Source organism: Emys orbicularis, chromosome 4 (genome assembly GCF_028017835.1).
Source record: "Emys orbicularis isolate rEmyOrb1 chromosome 4, rEmyOrb1.hap1, whole genome shotgun sequence".
In the NCBI taxonomy this organism is placed as follows: domain Eukaryota; kingdom Metazoa; phylum Chordata; order Testudines; family Emydidae; genus Emys; species Emys orbicularis.
In genome coordinates, this window is record NC_088686.1 from 78,382,634 (window position 1) to 78,401,391 (window position 18,758).

The window sequence follows — 18,758 nt, forward strand, 5'->3', positions numbered from 1 at the left end:
GCGGACATGGGAAAGTAAAGAACAGTTAAGTGACATGCTTGTGTAGCACCACACTAGCCTTACCTCTGGAGACCTGGGTTCAAATCTGAATTTACTGCAAGTAATCACAAGGGAAAATTACTTTGATGTTTTCATCCCAGCCACCATTTATGCATATTGAAAAACCCACTGGCTCTGACAGCAGAAGCCCTGATTTGCCTTTGCACAGCAGACCCAGAAATGTGTCCCCTATATGGCAATGACCAGGAAATCCTGCATTTGATGCACTAGTACGTTAACTGTCCCAGCTTTACAATAACCAATTAAAAAAGAATAGCCATAAAAGTGCTGATACTACCGTAGGGTAATAAACTAGACCTTATCAGTGACAGTGGTGCACATTACAAACTTCAAACTCATTCCTTGCCCTAATCCATCAGAAACTTCCTGGATTTAATAGGCTATAAATGGCAGAAGCTTTGAAGTCCAAGGATTAGAGTCGCTAATAGAGAAACTGAACGAGTGACTAAGTGCAGCCAAGGCCTGCTACCCCACTGAAGAGCCAGGTGGAACGCACTGCATGGATCTGTATTAAAACAAATTAAATTAACTTACTCAAACTGCCCTCTCCTCAGCTGCAGTCCAGGAGATTACATGGGTTATCAAAGTGTTAAAAATAAATGGACAAAGGGGGGGAGATAAGAGCCACATGAGGAAATATAATTTATTAAAACACATATTTACTACCATGAAAGACCAGTTTGAACCTAACAGCCCAATAACCAAAGCTCTCAAATGGGACCTATGATCATTAGGTTCATAGGCAAATGCATTCTTTTTGGAGATGATTTATGATTTAATAATATCTGAGGAAAATAAGGAAGACAGAAAATTAATATGCCTATAAAAAGAATTTACACCACTAAGATTATTAAACATGATTATTAATATGAGATTTTTCAAATCAGTAGTTTGTTTCAATTCTCCCTTACCTTCCTTACAGGAAAGAATATATGGAAACAACCCATTTGGGGCAAAAATCAATATTTTTTGTTATATTCACGCTGTGTGCAGTGTTTACTCTACTGGAGTAATAGTTCAACTACGTTATGAATTTGTTTTCAATAAAAACTTCAGAGTACACAAAAACAACACCTTCCATTTATATGCAACACTTTTAATCTCAAATGATTACCAACCACAATTAGATGTAAGAATCACTTCATTTGTCAGTGATGGGCAACCACATCTAGTGTGTTTTACACAGCAGTACTAAACAACCGTTTGAGACAAGAAATGAATACTGTGTCCAATTTAAACTGGAACAAGAATATAAAGAGGCAGAATGCAATGCACCAAAATTGGAAATGGGCCAGGACAATGGGGTTAATAGCCTGACTCCTGCAAAAGTGCCATGGAATCTTAAATGAGTGCAAGTGATCAGGAACTCAGTTTAACATTGTACCTAACATACATAAATGGCCAGTTTAACTCTCAGGTTGTCAGTACATTCTTATATAGGAATATTACAAACCCAAAGAGTTGTCTCGAAGATTCACTTTATTGGCTACTGGGGACAGAAGAGAGATTATTAATAATTCACAAGGTTCTACAGCCATAGATTTTAATATTTTAGAACAGTTATTCTAGTTAGAGGAAGCACTCTTACCCAAAGAGCATCTCCTTCATATTTTAGGGAGGATGCTAAGGAGAGGTAAGCTTATTTTTCTTAAATTAAAGGTCACTCAGACATTGTGGGTTGCAAAGTTTCATTTGCACACTAACATCAGAGAGTTCACATTCAGGTTAGGAAAGACTGAAAAAAGGAAACAGAGATCAGAGGAAATTCAATGGGGGAAGAGAGCAGAAAACAAGTAGAGTGAAAAATACAGAGAGCTTGCAAGATAAAGAAAGGGGAGGAAGAGAAAAATTCTAAATAGACACTGTATATAGGGCACCTACTTGTCGTGTTCTGATTTTTGGAGCAGGTGGCTCTTTCCCTCCAATACAGAGCAAACACTTTTCTTTGGTATGTTTTTGAAACCAAAGCTGCCTTGAAAATAATATGGATTTAAATGACATGAAAAAAGGTTCATGAGCATCAAATAATTTTATAAACCCATGAACTCAAAATAAGACTGCGAGGTTCAAAAGTCCTCAAATTCCATGAGGTCTGCTCATCACGGATATAAATAGAATCATCTGTGTTTTAAACATAAATATTTAAATAAAAAGACCATTCACCTCACTTTTATCAGGACAGTCTCAGAGTTTTTACATGATAACCCAATGTCCCAGAAACTTCTTTCTGGACACACAGAATGTCTCAGGTTTTATTTCATCAATCAAAATGTTCATTTATTTTATAACCACAAAATGTCCAAACTTTATTCTTGCATCAAGCCAAATTTGTTCTGTGTTTACAGAGAACAAACAGTTTAGTGGAACAAGTGTTCACTGTGATTAATAGTGTCTGTAGAGAAAAATCAAATGAGTGTAGACAAATTAAGGCACCACCCCCCTCAAAGCAAATGTTAATGACGTTTGTTCAGTATTTTATGGGTTTTTTTGGAAAAAATTCTCCATTGAGAAATTTGCATGGCTTGCTGTTGAATCAGCAACTGGCAAAGGCAACACCAGCACAGATCCTTTTAAAAGCGTAATTTGGCCTTTTGTATTTTGCAACTTTTAAAAAAGTGTCATGAAAACGTACCAGTTTTTTTTTTTATTTGAAAAGTATTACAAAACAGTTTAAAATAGTTTTATGTTTAAAAGTACATAAAAAGAGAGGTTGCATTGCACTAGAGGTACAGTAGGTGATCTGCCACTACTCTAACACGTACCACCTCCCTCCAACATGCATACCTTACCTTCTGGTGGATTCTTATTCTGATTATTCCAGACGACTAACAGCTTGGATAGACTGGGCACCTTGGACACCTCAGTGATGACTCGGAAGAGGCTTTCCACCCTGTCATATGTCAGGACTATAGCAGTGAAGCCTTGAGACTGTGGTGGGATTAATGGAAGGAAGAGTGGGTTGCTCACACTGCTCCATTTCTGTAAAAGCAGAGAGGATGTTCGATCAGATCAGGGTCAATTAAAACTATAAAAGGGGAATGTAGGCAGTCAGAATGTAAGTACCAGAGCTGGAATTTAGTTAAGGTAGGTCTCTTTGGTCAACACCCTAACTCTTGGGAGAAGTAGCCTTTCAAAAAGTCTGATTTTCTTTTTCATAATTCACAGTTCCGTAAAACCTTCATGCCAACCCCATTTCCTAATGTCAATTTCTGTCATTGCCTGACAATGACTTTCTATCTAGTGATGGGCTTCAGAAAAAGTGGAGTAGAAGGGATGGAAAGACTTGTGGGGAAAGGGAACTAGGAGACATTTTAAACCCAGCTAGCATGGCATGATTCTCATTTGCTACTCTCTGCTTGAAAGTATTTTGCTTTTCATAGTCAGTCGTTGGCCAACAAGCAGAGAGCCAGCTCTGAGCCACCATTTCAGAGTGGAAATAGAATAAAAAACAGCAAATGCATAATCTTGACACAAAATGGGCACACAAATAAAAAAGACAAATGCTGACATTGTAATAAAGAGGGATAAAATATTAACTTCAACAAGACTAAGTTTATTCTGTGTGAAAGAAAAGTTATTACACCGTTAAATAGAAAACCCTATAAGAGACGCAAAGATCGATTTCAGAGAGTTATTTACTCCATCTGAATTTTAACTAGGGGGTCCCTTTTAAGACTTTAAAGCTCTTATTTCAATGCACTGCCAGCATAAGGAAGCCAGCTCAGTTGGCAAGAGACAAGACAGACAACTCTGTTCTCACTGAGTGTGCCAACTCTGTTTGGAGCCGAAGATGTGGGGGAAGGCAGCTGCAAAGGAACCATTAGATGGGAATGAAATTGCAGGCATTTTGACTCTCAACTTTTTCATTCCAGCTCGCTATTCAGATGCTGACATCCAGGCTAGGACAGAGAAGCAGAGGAGAAAACAAGACTTATTTGGAGGTGGGGGAAGAAAGGGTTTGGGAGTTGGGAAAGGAGAAGCTGACACAGTTTTGGAGGGAAGCCTTTAAATCTCAGCCAACAAAGAACTAGGAATACTTCTAATAGTCTAGAAACACTGCCCAATAACTGCCAACACTTTCCTGCAATACTGTAAGAAACCCCAGTTAAATACATACAGTAACTCCTCACTTAACGTTGTGGTTATGTTCTGAAAAATGTGACTAAGCGAAACGATGTTAAGCAAATCCAATTTCCCCATAAGAATGTACTTGGGGGGGGGGGGGGGGGGTGTTAGGTTCCAGGTAAAAAAATTTCACCAGACAAAAGACTACATTATTTTATTTATATATATATATATATATATATATATATATATATATATATATATATATATATATATATATATATATATATATATATACACACACACACACACACTATAAATTTTGAACAAACAATTTAATACTGTGCACAGCGAGGATGATTGTGAAGCTTGGTTGAGGTGGTGGAGTCAGAGGGTGGAAGAGGGTGGGATATTTCCCAGGGAATGCCTTACTGCTAAATGATGAACTAGCTTTTGGCTGAGCCCTCAAGGGTTAACCCATTATTGTTACTGTAGCCTCACACCTCTACAAGGCAGCACAAATGGAGGGAGGGGAGACAGCATGGCAGACAGAGACACACACCCTGTGTGAGAGAGAGAGATGCGCACTGCCCCTTTAAGTACGCTGACCCCACTCTAAGTAAACTGCCTTGTTAAGTAGATCATCAAGTTGAGACAGCAACTGCTCCCAGGAAGTTCCCTCCATCCTGAGCCCTGTCCTGTCATTCCCCCCACCATGGAGATGGGGTAAATGGGGTGCAGGAGCAGGGGGACACCCTGACATTAGCCCCCCTCTTTCCTCCCCCCCCACACCAAGCAGGAGGCTCCAGGGAGCAGCTCCAAGGCAGAGTGCAGGATCAGCACATGGCAGTGGGGGGAGGGACAGATGAACTGCTGGGCAATTGATAGCCTGCTGGGCGGCTGCCGCCCAGGGAACTTAGGGAAGCGGGGAGCTGATGGGGAGCTGCTGGTCCACCCTGGTTCCAAGCCCCCAGCAGCTAGCTCCAACGGGCTGCTCTTCCTGCAAGCCGTGGACAAAGCAGACGGCTGTCAACGACGTTATAAGGGAGCATTGCACAACTTTAAACGAGCATGTTCCCTAATTGATCAGCAACGTAACAACGAAACAACGTTAACCAGAACGACTTTAAGTGAAAAGTTACTGTACTATAATTCTGCTAGTATTGGGAGGAAAATAAACTTTACATACCCAAAGTTATCAGCTCACATTTGCTGGGAGGAGGTATGGAGCCTCATCATTTCCTTAAAGAGTCTTTGGGTTCTTTTTCCTCACACTTCAAAGGTGGCTGCCTTATCCACCTTTACCTAATGCCACTTACACTACTAAAATAGTCTGCATGTCTACTGGTCTGTCTTGGTGACACTAGCAGTTGACATGTGCAGGAACAGCTCTCAGATTTCAGACGCTCACATTTTCTGAAATGCCAGTTTTTAGGCTTATTTTCTTTAATATTTATTGGGACCTGAAGAGCAGGGGTAGAACTCTCTTTGATTATGGAGCAGTCCCAAGAATTTCTAGGGTGAATCACAATCTAAACTTGAATAGAGCACAGTCTACCTCATTAGACCTTTAATGAGCAACTTCAAAAACTGCATTTTTTTCTCTCAAAGATCCTGAATATCAAGTTTTCCCCAATTTCCCACCTCCTCCAAATGATCCTTTTAATGGTGAGAATCTTTTTTGTGCATCCTTCACAAGGCTGCTTGTATTAATACTTGCAGCAGGGCTTTCGCTGCATATTCAATACAGTGCCAAGAAAATCCTACATTTCTGCCCAGCAAGAAGAAATAACTGGTGAAGTAATCTTACAGACAATATCCTTTTTATTATTTAATGATGACCCCCACCATCCAAATTAAGAGCTCCCATATGAAGTTTCCTCTATTGTGCAAGTTCCTTTCTGGCTGCAGTATATCTTAATAGAATGTGTTAGCACCCAGCACAATGGGGCCCTGGTCCTTGACTTCAGGCTCTTAGGCACTATGGTAATAGAAATAGTATATAACAGAGTCGGCAACGTTTGGCACGCGGCTTGCCAGGATAAGCACCCTAGCGGGCCGGGCCAATTTATTTACCTGCTGACGCGGCAGGTTCGGCCGATCGCGGCCCCCACTGGCCACGGTTCGCCGTCCCGGGCCAATGGGGGCGGCGGGAAGCCGCGGCCAGCACATCCCTCGGCCCGCGCCACTTCCCGCCGCCCCCATTGGACCGGGACAGCGAACCGCGGCGAGTGGGGGCCGCGATCGGCCGAACCTGCCGCGTCAGCAGGTAAATAAACTGGCCCGGCCCGCTAGGGTGCTTACCCTGGCGAGCCGCGTGCCGAACGTTGCCGACCACTGGTATATAATTTGCAAGGATTACTCTGTTCATCATCATCTTCTGACACTACTTTTATTTCCTTTTTTTTTTTTTTTTAAAAGAACATCCAAAACTGTGCTAGGTATTTCACAAATTATATACAGACAACCCCTGACAAAAGAGCATTAACATAAGCAACAATAAAGGGTTTTAAACATGACATGATGTCAATTCCAACTGATCCTACTCTCTGTCCAAAGTACAAAACTTCCTCACTACAAGATCTTCTTAGGGAAAGAAAGGTAACCTCTCAGAAGAAGTATGTTTATTTCATCTTATGCCCCTGGTAAGTGGTGTCCAAGTAAAGGAAAAGCTTGTACTCTGTTCCTTAGAACCTAATGGGGAAAGAAAACCAAGGCCCCTTGTTTGAGAGAAACATTTCAAAAGGGCATTTAGGCATCTCTGAAGTGCCATTAAGAGCCAACCCCCTGCTGCCTGCCTGAAGTGTGTGTCTACAGTCTGAGACCTCTTGACCCCACTTTCTGCAGGAAATTGGGCAAATTCAAACCTCCATAATTTACTTGAATCTTCCAGACTTCTGCTGGGGAAAGGCAAACAATGCAGGCAATTAACTCAACAGAAACCTAATTAAATCTCTGTTATGGCAGCAGGGCATGAAATGCATCATGGCATCAAGCTGACTACTCCCAACCACTGGCAGCTGGAGAAGTCAACATGGTGAGGGAACATTTGTTTTAGTCCCATCATTATTAACCCTCATGATGAGTACCCATCTGAACTTTCACTGTCAGAAAGAAGAGCAAGAGGTAGTGGTGGACAGATCATTTATCACTTTCCATGACAATGTGTTGACACTTAACTATGGATACAGCAATCCTTTCCCCTCTTCATCCCTCCCATGCTAATATTAATTACAGGAGCCATGATAATTAACCCAAGATTGACAGTTTGTTTATTGTGAATCACTTTTATGGGCAAGCAGTATCAGGTTGCAAATGGCAGCTTCCTAACAGCGATCTCACATCACTCTGTCTGTCTCTGTTGTTTGGCAAGCCTCTCCACAGACAACATGGAAAGCCCAAGGACTGGAACCCACAATGTGAGAGACGGCTGGGGAGATTGGCCTGAAGTTGGTGAGGTGTGAGAATTCTTTAAAGGGATGGGTCTGTGAGAAGAGATTCAAGGTATTGCAGCTGGCTTGTGCATGATTGCTACAAGCAAAAAAAAAAAGTTTCCATTTGCTAGTAAGGCATTTCCCCCTTGTTACAGGAAAACACGGGAACATTATTCTGCTCCTTCCTTACTGAATGCAACATGATTTTATTTTAAGAGCAGTTAAAGCAATGGGACAAGGGAAACCCCGCCATTAGAGATATCTAAGACTGCACTTGATACCAATCTTTCATGTGCAATGGAGCAAAGGTGTGTTAGGTATGACAAAATCAATCTTGCTAGGATCCAGGAGTGGGATATTTGACACCTGAGAAATCACATCCAACCCCAATTATTCTATAACTGGCTAATCACTGTAAACATTATAACATCTGTATAGCACCAATAACATGCTACACACAGCTAATACAATGCCTCTACCCCAAAAAGCTTACAATCGAAGTATAAACAAAGGAAGGAGAAATTAAAGGCAATATGCAAGCAGTGAAGCTAAACACACATTTTATGAGTTCCGTGATTTTTTTTTTTTTTAATTGTTTATGTTTGTTGAGTAACATTACTTTGTCATGTGGTAAAGGGACAATGGGAAGAGGTGCATATTAAGGAAAGACTTGAAGGGAGAGAAGGTGGAGGCATGAAAGACGGGGCCTCGGAGTGGGCTCTAGAAACTTGAGGCTGTGTGGAAGAAGGCCCATATCCTAGCAGAAGGGTTAACAATTCCAAGATACCATTTAGTAGGAAAAACTGGCAACAATATAGCACATAGATTCCCTTGCTCTCATGAACAAGAACTGTGGCTTTTTCCTCCCTATATATTTTATTTTCAACAACCATCAGACTTAATACTTGTTGTTAACCACACTTTTTAGTAAAACCATATTCAATTTGAACAAGGACAACCCACTGTCATTAAAAAGCCAAGAGGCAAGGACTGAGGAGTACGAGCCGCTGAATGGTACAGTAACTAAACAGTTCTTCCATGTACCAAGCAAAGCAGAGATGTACTTACCCGCTACCTCTGCATAGAGGGGTTTTTTGGTTGGATTGTTTTAAATATCAATCTTAACCTCAATGTGGTTTCAATTACGAATTAGAAGACCAAAAAAGCCTTGATTTATTCTATTTTGTTCCAATTATGCATGATGTGTTTCCTCGGAATACTTTGAGAAAGTATTTCATCATGCTTCCCATCCCTCAAGTGGTCAAAGGGCAAAACCAGAGGAGTTAACCCTCTCCACTTCTCCAGAATCAAAGTGATTACATTGTGGATTCAAAGGATTCAAAAACAGGATTTTTAGCTCATAACTACAAATATAAATTTATGCAGTACCTTTTTAAAGTCTAGCTAAATCTACTTTACTCTCTCTGACCTCCTACAATTGTGAATTCTATAGTCTGACTATATTCTGTGATTATTTGCAGTGTTGTTGTAGCTGTGTTGGTCCAGGATATTAGAGAGACAAGGTGGGTGAGGTAATATCCGTTACTGGACCAACTTCTGTTGGTGAAAGAAACAAGCTTTCAAGCTACTCGGAGTGCTTCTTCAGGTCTGTGTAGCTTGAAGCTTGTCTCTTTCACCAACAGAAGTTGATCCAATAAAATATGTTATCTCACTCATCGCCTCTCTCTGCATTCTGTGAAGTATTTATTTCAGTTTTAATTTTTTTCCTTCTTTCCATTAATTTCAATAATGTGCCAATGGAGTGGATTTGAGAAAGGGGGACGGTGAGCGCTGTTTAGAACAGAGTGCATATTTACAAATGTCATAGTGACTGGGATCTTTAGGATCTCTCCATCTATCAAGGTATTCATGTTCTATTGGTTCTCATCACCGTAGCATCTGAACACTGCTAAATGGGGGTCCAGGAATGGGATTAATGTTTTCTTTAAATTAAACTCTACAATGCAGTCTCCTGACAACGCAGACAGTGCAACATACTCTAAATTGGGAAAACAAAACTTGAAATCAATTGTACGGCTGCGAGGCCCCACCCCTAGGGACAGAAAAGGTTGAGTGCATTATGAAGGTGAAGCTTGGGATAAAAGGAAGCTGACTAAATTCTACTACTATACATTTTTATTGAGCCATTAATGAAGACCAAGCCTCCTACTTTCTAGGCCACAAGGCGAGCAAGAGACCAGCTGGTGAAATAAGAAGGGTTATTATAGGGAAAGGGGCAGATAATAAAGTCATTTCAGAATAAGATGGCAGGCAAAAATCCTACAGTTTCTTCAGGCCAGCCTACGTAAAACAACTGCCATGAGAATAAGAAACACAACCCCTACATATACATTTGTGTATGTACTACTCTTTTCAGGCTCTACCAGATTAAAAAGGCAAAAAGCTCTCTAAAAAAACCTAACGGTATTAGTCACAGACAGATTGCGTGTGGACTTAAAATTACAACCGACATTAAAGTGAAACATCTGAACCTCCACTGCATGCCAAGAACCAAGTCCAGGAGTCTGTTTCTCATGCCACAGAGGATATCGCAAGCAGATGAAGTTAAACTTTCTCTACATTAGGTACCAGCCACACTGCATTAGATAAGTATTATGTCATCTTTTACCATATAAGCAGAGAATCCTGAACTCTACTCTTGGCAGGTAAGGCAAGGAGAAATTTTGTTTCAGCAAGAAAATATATTTTTAAGTCTGAATAATCACATATTTGGTACACATGACCTATCATAATATAAACACTGCAGAAGTGTATTAGTTACTACACCTTGTAACAAGACATGGCAAGAAATCCAACATGGCAAATAAGACAAAATCCCACCCAACTGATCCAATGCATCTCACAAGTAAAATTTAAGATGCCTGGAAGTAGATTGGATGTTATGAAATCTAATCATTTCAGAAAAATGTAGCAATGAAAACTTGAGTGAGTTATACCACGTGTCAGCCAATAAGACTGCTGGAAGATTTCCTCTTATACACAGATAAATGTTTGTTCAATGTTTTGAAGGTGAAGAGTGTTATTGGGGCACAAGCAGAAAATACAATACAGTGGAATCATCTGTTTAACACTTATTGCTTAAACTTGGATGAGTGATGTTTTTAATTGGCAACCCTCAGGATCTAGATTATTCACAGGAACAGTGAGATGTAAAATGCCAGCCAAACAGCTCAGAAATTGTTTTAAGTGTTTTAAAAGGCTCAATTAGTTGCCAGTTGGCTGAAACACACAATCCATTCTCTAAATGAACATCTGACTTAGGTTTTGCTAAGTGAATAGCAACTATGCTACTGTTACTCAGAGAAAAAGTAATTTTTTGCATTAAATTAATTTGACTATTACTTTAGTTTAAATAGGGTGGAGATTCTCTTTTCTGCCTTACTGAAAAAACATTGTCTGGCAGTCACTCAACAGGAGAATGGAGGTCTGCTAGAGAAGTGCATTTATTTCTTGGCACACAGCGATTCTCTTAACAATTATTAAACGAGAAACTATTAAACTACAGTTTATAACATTCAAGTTCAAAACTCTAAGGCAGACAACAATGGGGCCAAACCTTTTATAGGTCTGTGCTATAAGCAGGCCTGAAAGAATTCCACTAACACCAGTGAAAGAAAAACTGGGAAAGAACAACATTATTGTCATTCTCAATCATCTGCATATGTTGGGAAGGTACAGAGACACACAGAGAGAGAGATTTAAAATAGTCTCCAAAATCTAGAGTTGCAATTACTAATTTATCTCTGTATTAGATCATTAGAAAGCATCTAATTGAGGGAGACTGATAGTAGGATAAGGAATCTTTCGACTCAAGGTTATTCGTTCTAATCCAGTTTGGTAGAGACCAAAAATCATGACTACCACCTGACAGATGGTTAGTGATTTATGTGAAGTCAGTAATCTCAGTCCAGTTTATAATGAGTAACGGCTGCATCAGTAAACAAAATGGCAATAACTGGCACATTTGCGTATTCTCAGCAAAGGTGCCAAGAGCTGGATGGTTCCAGAGCTGTCAATTTAGCACCTTTCACTAGCACTATATTAATTTATTAAAAGAAGGAAACATCGGGGGTGGGGGGGTGTACACATACACACAGTATTGTATCATAATATATAAAACAAAACAAATGTTTTGGTATTTGTTACTATTTTTCCCTTCTCCCTCAGCCCCAATGGAAGGATCTATTAACACAGATGTTGCTCCACTTCACATGGAAACCTTTATTTTTAAAAAGGGCTAAAAACTTTCATTCAGCCAACCAATCTGAATAGGTGAAATTGCTCTGATCACTTCCTTAATGTATAACACACTCAACATGTGATGCATTGCATTACATATGCATTCGTGTCTCATGTAACTTACATTCCTTTATGCTCAAAGAACATTCAAGTGTTGCTGTTGCACAGAATTGTGGCAGCAACACTCAGCATGTGAGGGGTTCAATGAAAGAAATAGAAATAAAGGTGAGCTACACACAGATCTAGCTGTGAACCTCCTCACTATGAACTTTAGTGTATAAACACCATTTCCATCCTCATTGTCAAAGACAATAGCCAACACCTCAAATACCAAAATCATTGAAATTCTTCTCAAAGGAGTATGTAACCATCTGAATATTTCCAAGATTGAAGGTATGTCCCTACCCCCACAGTTCAAGGTGATGGTGTGGTCAAGGTAAACCTTAAAATAAAAAAGCATAGAAAATTAGCCTGCATTTTGCAACAATCCCAACATGTTGTTGCCAATTAGGTGGAGACAGCATTGTGAAAGCAGCAGATTCCTCTTCAGAGATGAGGTTGTTAGAAACCTGTCTAAGGAAACATTCAGATCCCTGGCAAACTCCTGTGTGTAGCACTTTTGCAGGTTATCATCCCACTTTTTAAAAAAATATTAATTCAGAACTAATTCAAATTAATGTTAAAGTCCTGCAGCATTACATCAAATCTTGGGAAATAAGGGACTGAAATGAAAAGGTGACTCAAATCAAGGTAACCTCATGAAGTCACAGAGAAGAATTTTACATGCGGGGGAGTTACAGGAATTGAACAAGTTACGTGGACTGTTAAGCTGGAAAACAATCACTTACTGTTCTATTTTATATCTCTGAACTGGACAGTATTTGTCCAGTGACATAATTTGTAACATGGTAAGGCACGTTACTGAACACTTATTTCTGATGTTTGCAGTGACTGTAAGAGAGTCAGGTTACTATGTGGGGCACGAATCACATTTAATGTCTACAGATAAAAACATTACACAAATGAAGTAGGACCGCTAGAAGCGCAGATTAGAATTCTCACTAGTTCCTCCTTTGTGTGATGAACTTTACAGACACAGTAGGCTCTTATTCTGTTACATTAAGTAGTAAGGAAGGTTTCCCTTTTCCAGCTGCCCAAACTCATATCACTTGCTCCAATAAAAGCAGGTCTTTCATGCATAACTACCTGTAAGCAAATCTGTGTTCTCTGATTCACTCAGGGCCATTATTAGCTAGTGCACAGGGATCTGCATAATAAATGTTAGGTTAATAACCATATAGTGACCATATAAATCTTTGATGAGTTGCTGTAAATCCCTTAGTACCAAAAAGCTACTGCACTCTCTGAACCTCTCACTGATTTTGCCCACAGCACATAAGGTTGCCTCATCTTCTGACCCCCTCCCCAAATCTGTCACTCCAGTGTCCAATCTACACTGCACAGTGGAACCATAGTGTAGATGGACCTGCATTCAATATAAAATGTAGCATTAGGATGGGTGACAGAAAGAGGAAGGAGAAGGAGTCAGATGAGTCAGCCATATTTGTTTTGGGAATGTGAATTGCAAATTCTGAGGGCAAAAGCCAGTAACAGAAGAGGGATTTACAGGAGCCCAGATGAGTGCATATTTCACTACTAATGCTATAGTGACTTGAGGGTGCTCCTTGTTAACTGACTAATAACTATATCCTAGACTAAGAGAACTTTGATGTCCTAAGTTTCAGAGTTTATTTGCTGTACAAGTCTCAGCCTTGAAATTTATTTAGCCCAGAATACAGCTATCATTTGTAAACTGGTAGCATTCTCAAACTAACTTTTAATTACTCACTCTATTTTCATATCTGGATCTGATGGCACCTTTCACTCTCCTAAAAGATACTGTGTCAAATCTCTACATGCATAAATGTATCTTTAGAATCATAATTTCCCACCAGGACTAATCAGAAATTAACAGGGTCGTTATAAATGCATGTTATCAAGGCAAAACCAAGATAAGAAACATGCTTATGGCTCAAGCGGGACATTATTCCTTTTGACAAGCACAGACCATCTGTGGAATTCTGACAGCTGGATAGTGCAATTATTTAAAAAAATAACTCAATATTTATTAAGTTGACTGGCAGATACTATATAAGCACTCGCCGCCCAAAGTGTCTGAAATTATAAATTAGCTGGACCCTGCGGAGGAGGCTGCCTAGAAGACTGCAATGATAATAAGCTCACCTCCAAGAGATAAAATATCTCTAAAGCAAACATTTTTTACAATGGATAAATCATAGCTACTGAAGGCTCCAGTTTTTTGCTGCCACTATTAGCGCGAGGGTCAAAATATACAAGCTACAGACTATAGCCAGTTAAATAAGAAGTGATTGAATCAATTATACTTTTATATGCACTCATACTGGAGTGATAAATACTTATCAAAATCCATGGTCATTAATGTCACAGAACTGCATGGGTCTGTTCAGGAGCAATTAAATACAAAGAACAATTCCTGATCTGAACTGTATTTTCTTTTACTGATCCTGTGAAAGAGGGTCACAAAAGATCTCTGCATAGCTGGCTGACATAGAGCTTACACAGCTCAAAAAGGACATTTTTAGGACTTTTTTTCCATACTGAAGCAAGAAAAATATTCATGCATGTATTGAGACTCTTTCAGCTGAAATATAAATCCAAGGAACTGACTATTTGTGGGCATGGAAGAGTCTCAGTATGGTGTTTGGCTGGACAAATTCCAGTTTGGCTAATTACTAGAGCCTCCTCACGTTTTCTCTGCAATTTCAAATGGATAGAGTATTCCTCTTTACTACCTGTATTACTCTATTGTGTACTGTTGCTGTGTATTGCTGACCAGTTTCAGTGTTACACTCTAGAGATTGCTGTGTTTGTTTGGTGACCGATCTCTTGTAAAGTGCTTTAGGATCTTTCATCCCACAGGATCCCAAGAAATACACTTTCCTGTAAATACAGTTATAAACAAAAAAACAGGGGCTTATCTGTCCCCCACAGCAGAAGGAACTGTCACTGAAGTCAGTGGGTATCCTACTAGAGGGAGAGCAGGGAAGAAGCAGCCTGAGAGGTGGCTTTTAATGCTGCGTGTTTCCAAATTCCTATTTTTCTTTTACCATGGAACTCAGACCAGGTGTCAGGCCATACTTGCTGTACTAAGGCACGGTCTAAATAGTCTACTAAGATGTTCTGAGCTCCTCATTCTTGAGTAATTGCTTCCTTCTTTCATACCTCAACCTTCACACTAGACATCTGTCAGTGCCATGCTTGCCTCCCCCTCAGCGATGCTAATGGGTCAGTATCCTAGGCTAGGCACATTGAAAATGCTATCATTCTCCAATAATTTATTGAGTTTAATATCAAAAAGCTATTCCTGAGCTCTCTTCTCCTGTATAGTTGAAAACCGTCCTGCTACCAACCCTTTGACTGAGCTTTTGCAGGATAGTTTAGAAAAAGGAAATACAGGTATTAATTTTTCTGTATGTGTAAAATATAAACTAACTGAGGGAGAAATTAGTTTTCAAAATTCTGCAATATAAGAAAATAGAATAGGGCTGAATGGTGCAGCAGGTTAATTAACACACTAGCACTTCCTCCTCAGAGAGCTGGGTTCAAATCCTGGCCAAATAAAAAGTGAAATGAGTTTGTCCCAAAAGTAGATTACTCAGGATGATTATCAGTTTCTGTACAAGCGAATTCTAGGACTAGAATACCAGGGGTGTACATTCACAGGGCTGCGTGGAGAAGACAACAGCAGGAAGAAGAAAACTGGAGGTAGGGGAGGTATTCCTCACATAGCTCTGACAGAAGCTCACACAGAATCTATTTATACCATGTGACTTTTGCCAGTGTTATCACTTAAGTTATTCACTTTCAAAGGTATCAAATTCACACAAAATTTAACAAAAACACTCAAATATATATACACACACACACACCTGAATATCATAAAAACATTTTGTGCAACTTACAAATACAACAAACCTTTAAATAGTAATGTTACCAAGATGCATAGTACATACCAACGACCTGAAAGAAAAAAAATCTTATTTTATGACTAAGCCACAGAAGTACATTCTACTTACAACAGCTGGGGGATCATTCCATTCTTCATAAGACATGGCAGCATATGGGTAGATCCTGTCATTGATAATCTGAAGGGTGGCCAGAGCAATAGCTTTCATCGACCGAAAATACGCTTCCCAGAACCACCTTGCCTGCAAGGAAAGGATGAAATGCACTTTCAGGCCCTGCTAACTCCACAGACCTGATGCCTAATCATCAGTTTTCATTTATCATACGCAATCTGCTAAATGCTACTGAGAAATCAGCTGGAAATTAAATCAGGAGGCAATTTCACTGGAATGAGGGATGTTTCCACAGAGGCTGGAGACCTCAAAATGAAAAAGTTACTGAAAAAAAAAAAATGAACTGAAGTTGCAGAACAATAAATAAATAAATAAATAAAATAAATAAAAAGCAAGGAGGACATGCAGAGGAAAGCATTTCAATGCATTCGTGTGTGGACTAGTGGAATAAAACTCCATGCAAATATATGAAGGAGCCAGTTTCTTTCATATTTTTTATCAGTTTTTCCCCTCAAAATGTCAAAAATGATTTAACCACAGCAGGGAATAATTTACTGTTATATTTGTGTTTTCTAATTTGAGGGAACTCAAAGTGCAGCCCAATAGCCAACTGAAGCAGTGGAGCCTAAAATACAGCTGCCTTGTAATTGCAGCATGTGGAAAAGCTGATCTGCTGCAGGTTTTTGCTACTGGTAAACTCTACCAAACAAGCAATTTCTATTCTTCTATGAAGAATAAAGATAGGGTCCTACCAAATTCATGGCCATGAAAAATGCGTCACTATCCGTGAAATCTGGTCTCCCCCCGTGAAATCTGGTCTTTTGTGTGCTTCTACATTATATTATACTGATTTCATGGGGGAGACCAGCGTTTCTCAAATTGGGGGGTCCTGACCCAAAAGGGAGTTGCAGGGGGGATTGCAAGGTTATTTTAGGGGGGTTGAGGTATTACCATACCATGCCATCCTTACTTCTGCCTTGCTGCCATCAGAGCTGGGCAGCCGGAGAGTGCTGGCTGCTGACTGAGGGCCCAGCTCTGCAGGCAGCAGCACAGAAGCAAAGGTGGCAATACCATAACGTGACATCCTTACTTCTGTGCTGCTGCTGCTGACGGTGGCTCTGTCTTCAGATCTGGGCTCCCAGCCAGCAGCTGCCACTCTCCAGCTACCCTGCTCTGAAGGCATCACTGCCGCCGCCTGCAGCAGCGCAGATATAAGGGTAGGAGTACCGCAACTCCCCCCACAATAACCTTCTGACCCTCTCCCCACAACTCCTTTTTGTGTCAGAACCCCTACAATTACAACACCGTGAAATTTCAGATTTAAATAGCTGAAATCATGAAATTTACAATTTTAAAAATCCTGTGACCGTGAAATTGACCAGAATGGACCGTGAATTTGGTAGAGCCCTAAATATAGAAATGCAAGCAAATATTAGCATTTCTTTTATCTAAAAATGTACATGACTGCAAATTAGTTGTAGTCCTTGATCCCAGCAAGTTTTCAACTCAGCCATGGGTGTTGTAAAATTTGCATGCCTTTGGTCTAAACTGAGGCGCTTTTTAAAAAAAAATAAATGTGATATTCAAACAGATAAATATACAGAATTTCACAGATGAATCAATTCTAGGCTGAGACTCTATATGAAAAGTTTCAATCCAGATTCAGTTTCTACCCAAGACAAAACCTTGGTGCTGGAGGAAAAACGGGATTTGGTAATGAATATGCTGACTGATATAATTCTGTAGTACAGAGACACACACACACACACACACACACTTTAAGAGCCTGGAATCAAATGATACTAAAGAACCACATCCAACCCAAAAGGAAACGTGCTTTGCCAATGATCATAGCTCAAGTGCCTTGGCCTAATAAAAGTGAATTTCCTGAGCTTAGTTGTTTCTGCAGGAATTTCCAGCACCTTGAAGTGTCCAGAGGCACTTCTTTTTAGGATCTCCCCAAGCTTTAGCATTAGCCTGCAGGAGTGTGCATGTGCATCTAGGTGGGAGAGCAAGTGATAGGAAAGACATTTCCAGATGCACTGGCAGCATATGAAGCTTGCTGAGCCAGAAAACAAACAGAAAGGATAATATACCTCTCTGGCCAAGTGCTATTTAACTATGCCAAGGGGACTTTTCAAACAATGCAAAAAGGCCAGCTCTAGTGATATGCTAGCAAAGTATCAAATCTTCCTCAAAGTTTTTTTGGGGAATCCCATTGTCTTGGCAGAACAGGCTTTTGGATAACAAAATTAAACTGTTTTGTGTAGTTGTGCAATGCTAAACAGCTGCTGCATTCCATCCTACAGGTGGCTGCTCTTCACTGAAGCGCAAAGTGATTCCTATAGGTACAATTTGTAAAGCTCTTTGGGATTCTTCAGGTTGAACAGCACCATATATAAGTGCAATAAATCCAAAATTTTACTTCTAAAAGTGTTGAGGATGCAAGTTCACAAGCAGACTCAATTATGTTCCTGAGCAATGGCACCATCCTATGTGTTGTTTTGAATACTAGTAATACAACTGAGAAGAAAATGGGTCTGTTGCCAAGTCCTCACCCTCATCACTCACTCTGGAGACAGTTTTTAAGTCAGGTTTTTCAGAATGTTTTGGTTTTATACTTTGGAAGGGAAAAGCCACTCAAAAGGTACAAAAAGCAACAAACCCTTAGCTCATTAGGAAGAGTGATCATAGAGAACGACAATGGGTAGCGTCACCTAGAATACTTTTTACCCTACTCTGGGGAAAGAACAATAATCACAGGCCTCGACACCTAAGAATATTCAAAGGATATTCCAGGAGGCAGATGAGTTTATCC

At 39.9% G+C, this 18,758-nt stretch overlaps 1 protein-coding gene across 1 annotated transcript in view; it reads right to left on the minus strand.

Moving 5' to 3' along the window:
- The window catches only part of EXT2 (exostosin glycosyltransferase 2), a 109,642-nt gene that overhangs the window by 42,813 nt on the left and 48,071 nt on the right, over window positions 1-18,758 (minus strand). The window contains exons 8-9 of the mRNA XM_065403525.1: window positions 15,938-16,069; window positions 2,850-3,039 (exon numbers count right to left, since the gene is read on the minus strand). Of these exons, the coding sequence (XP_065259597.1) occupies window positions 2,850-3,039; window positions 15,938-16,069 (322 nt within the window). The remainder of the gene's footprint in view (window positions 1-2,849; window positions 3,040-15,937; window positions 16,070-18,758) is intronic.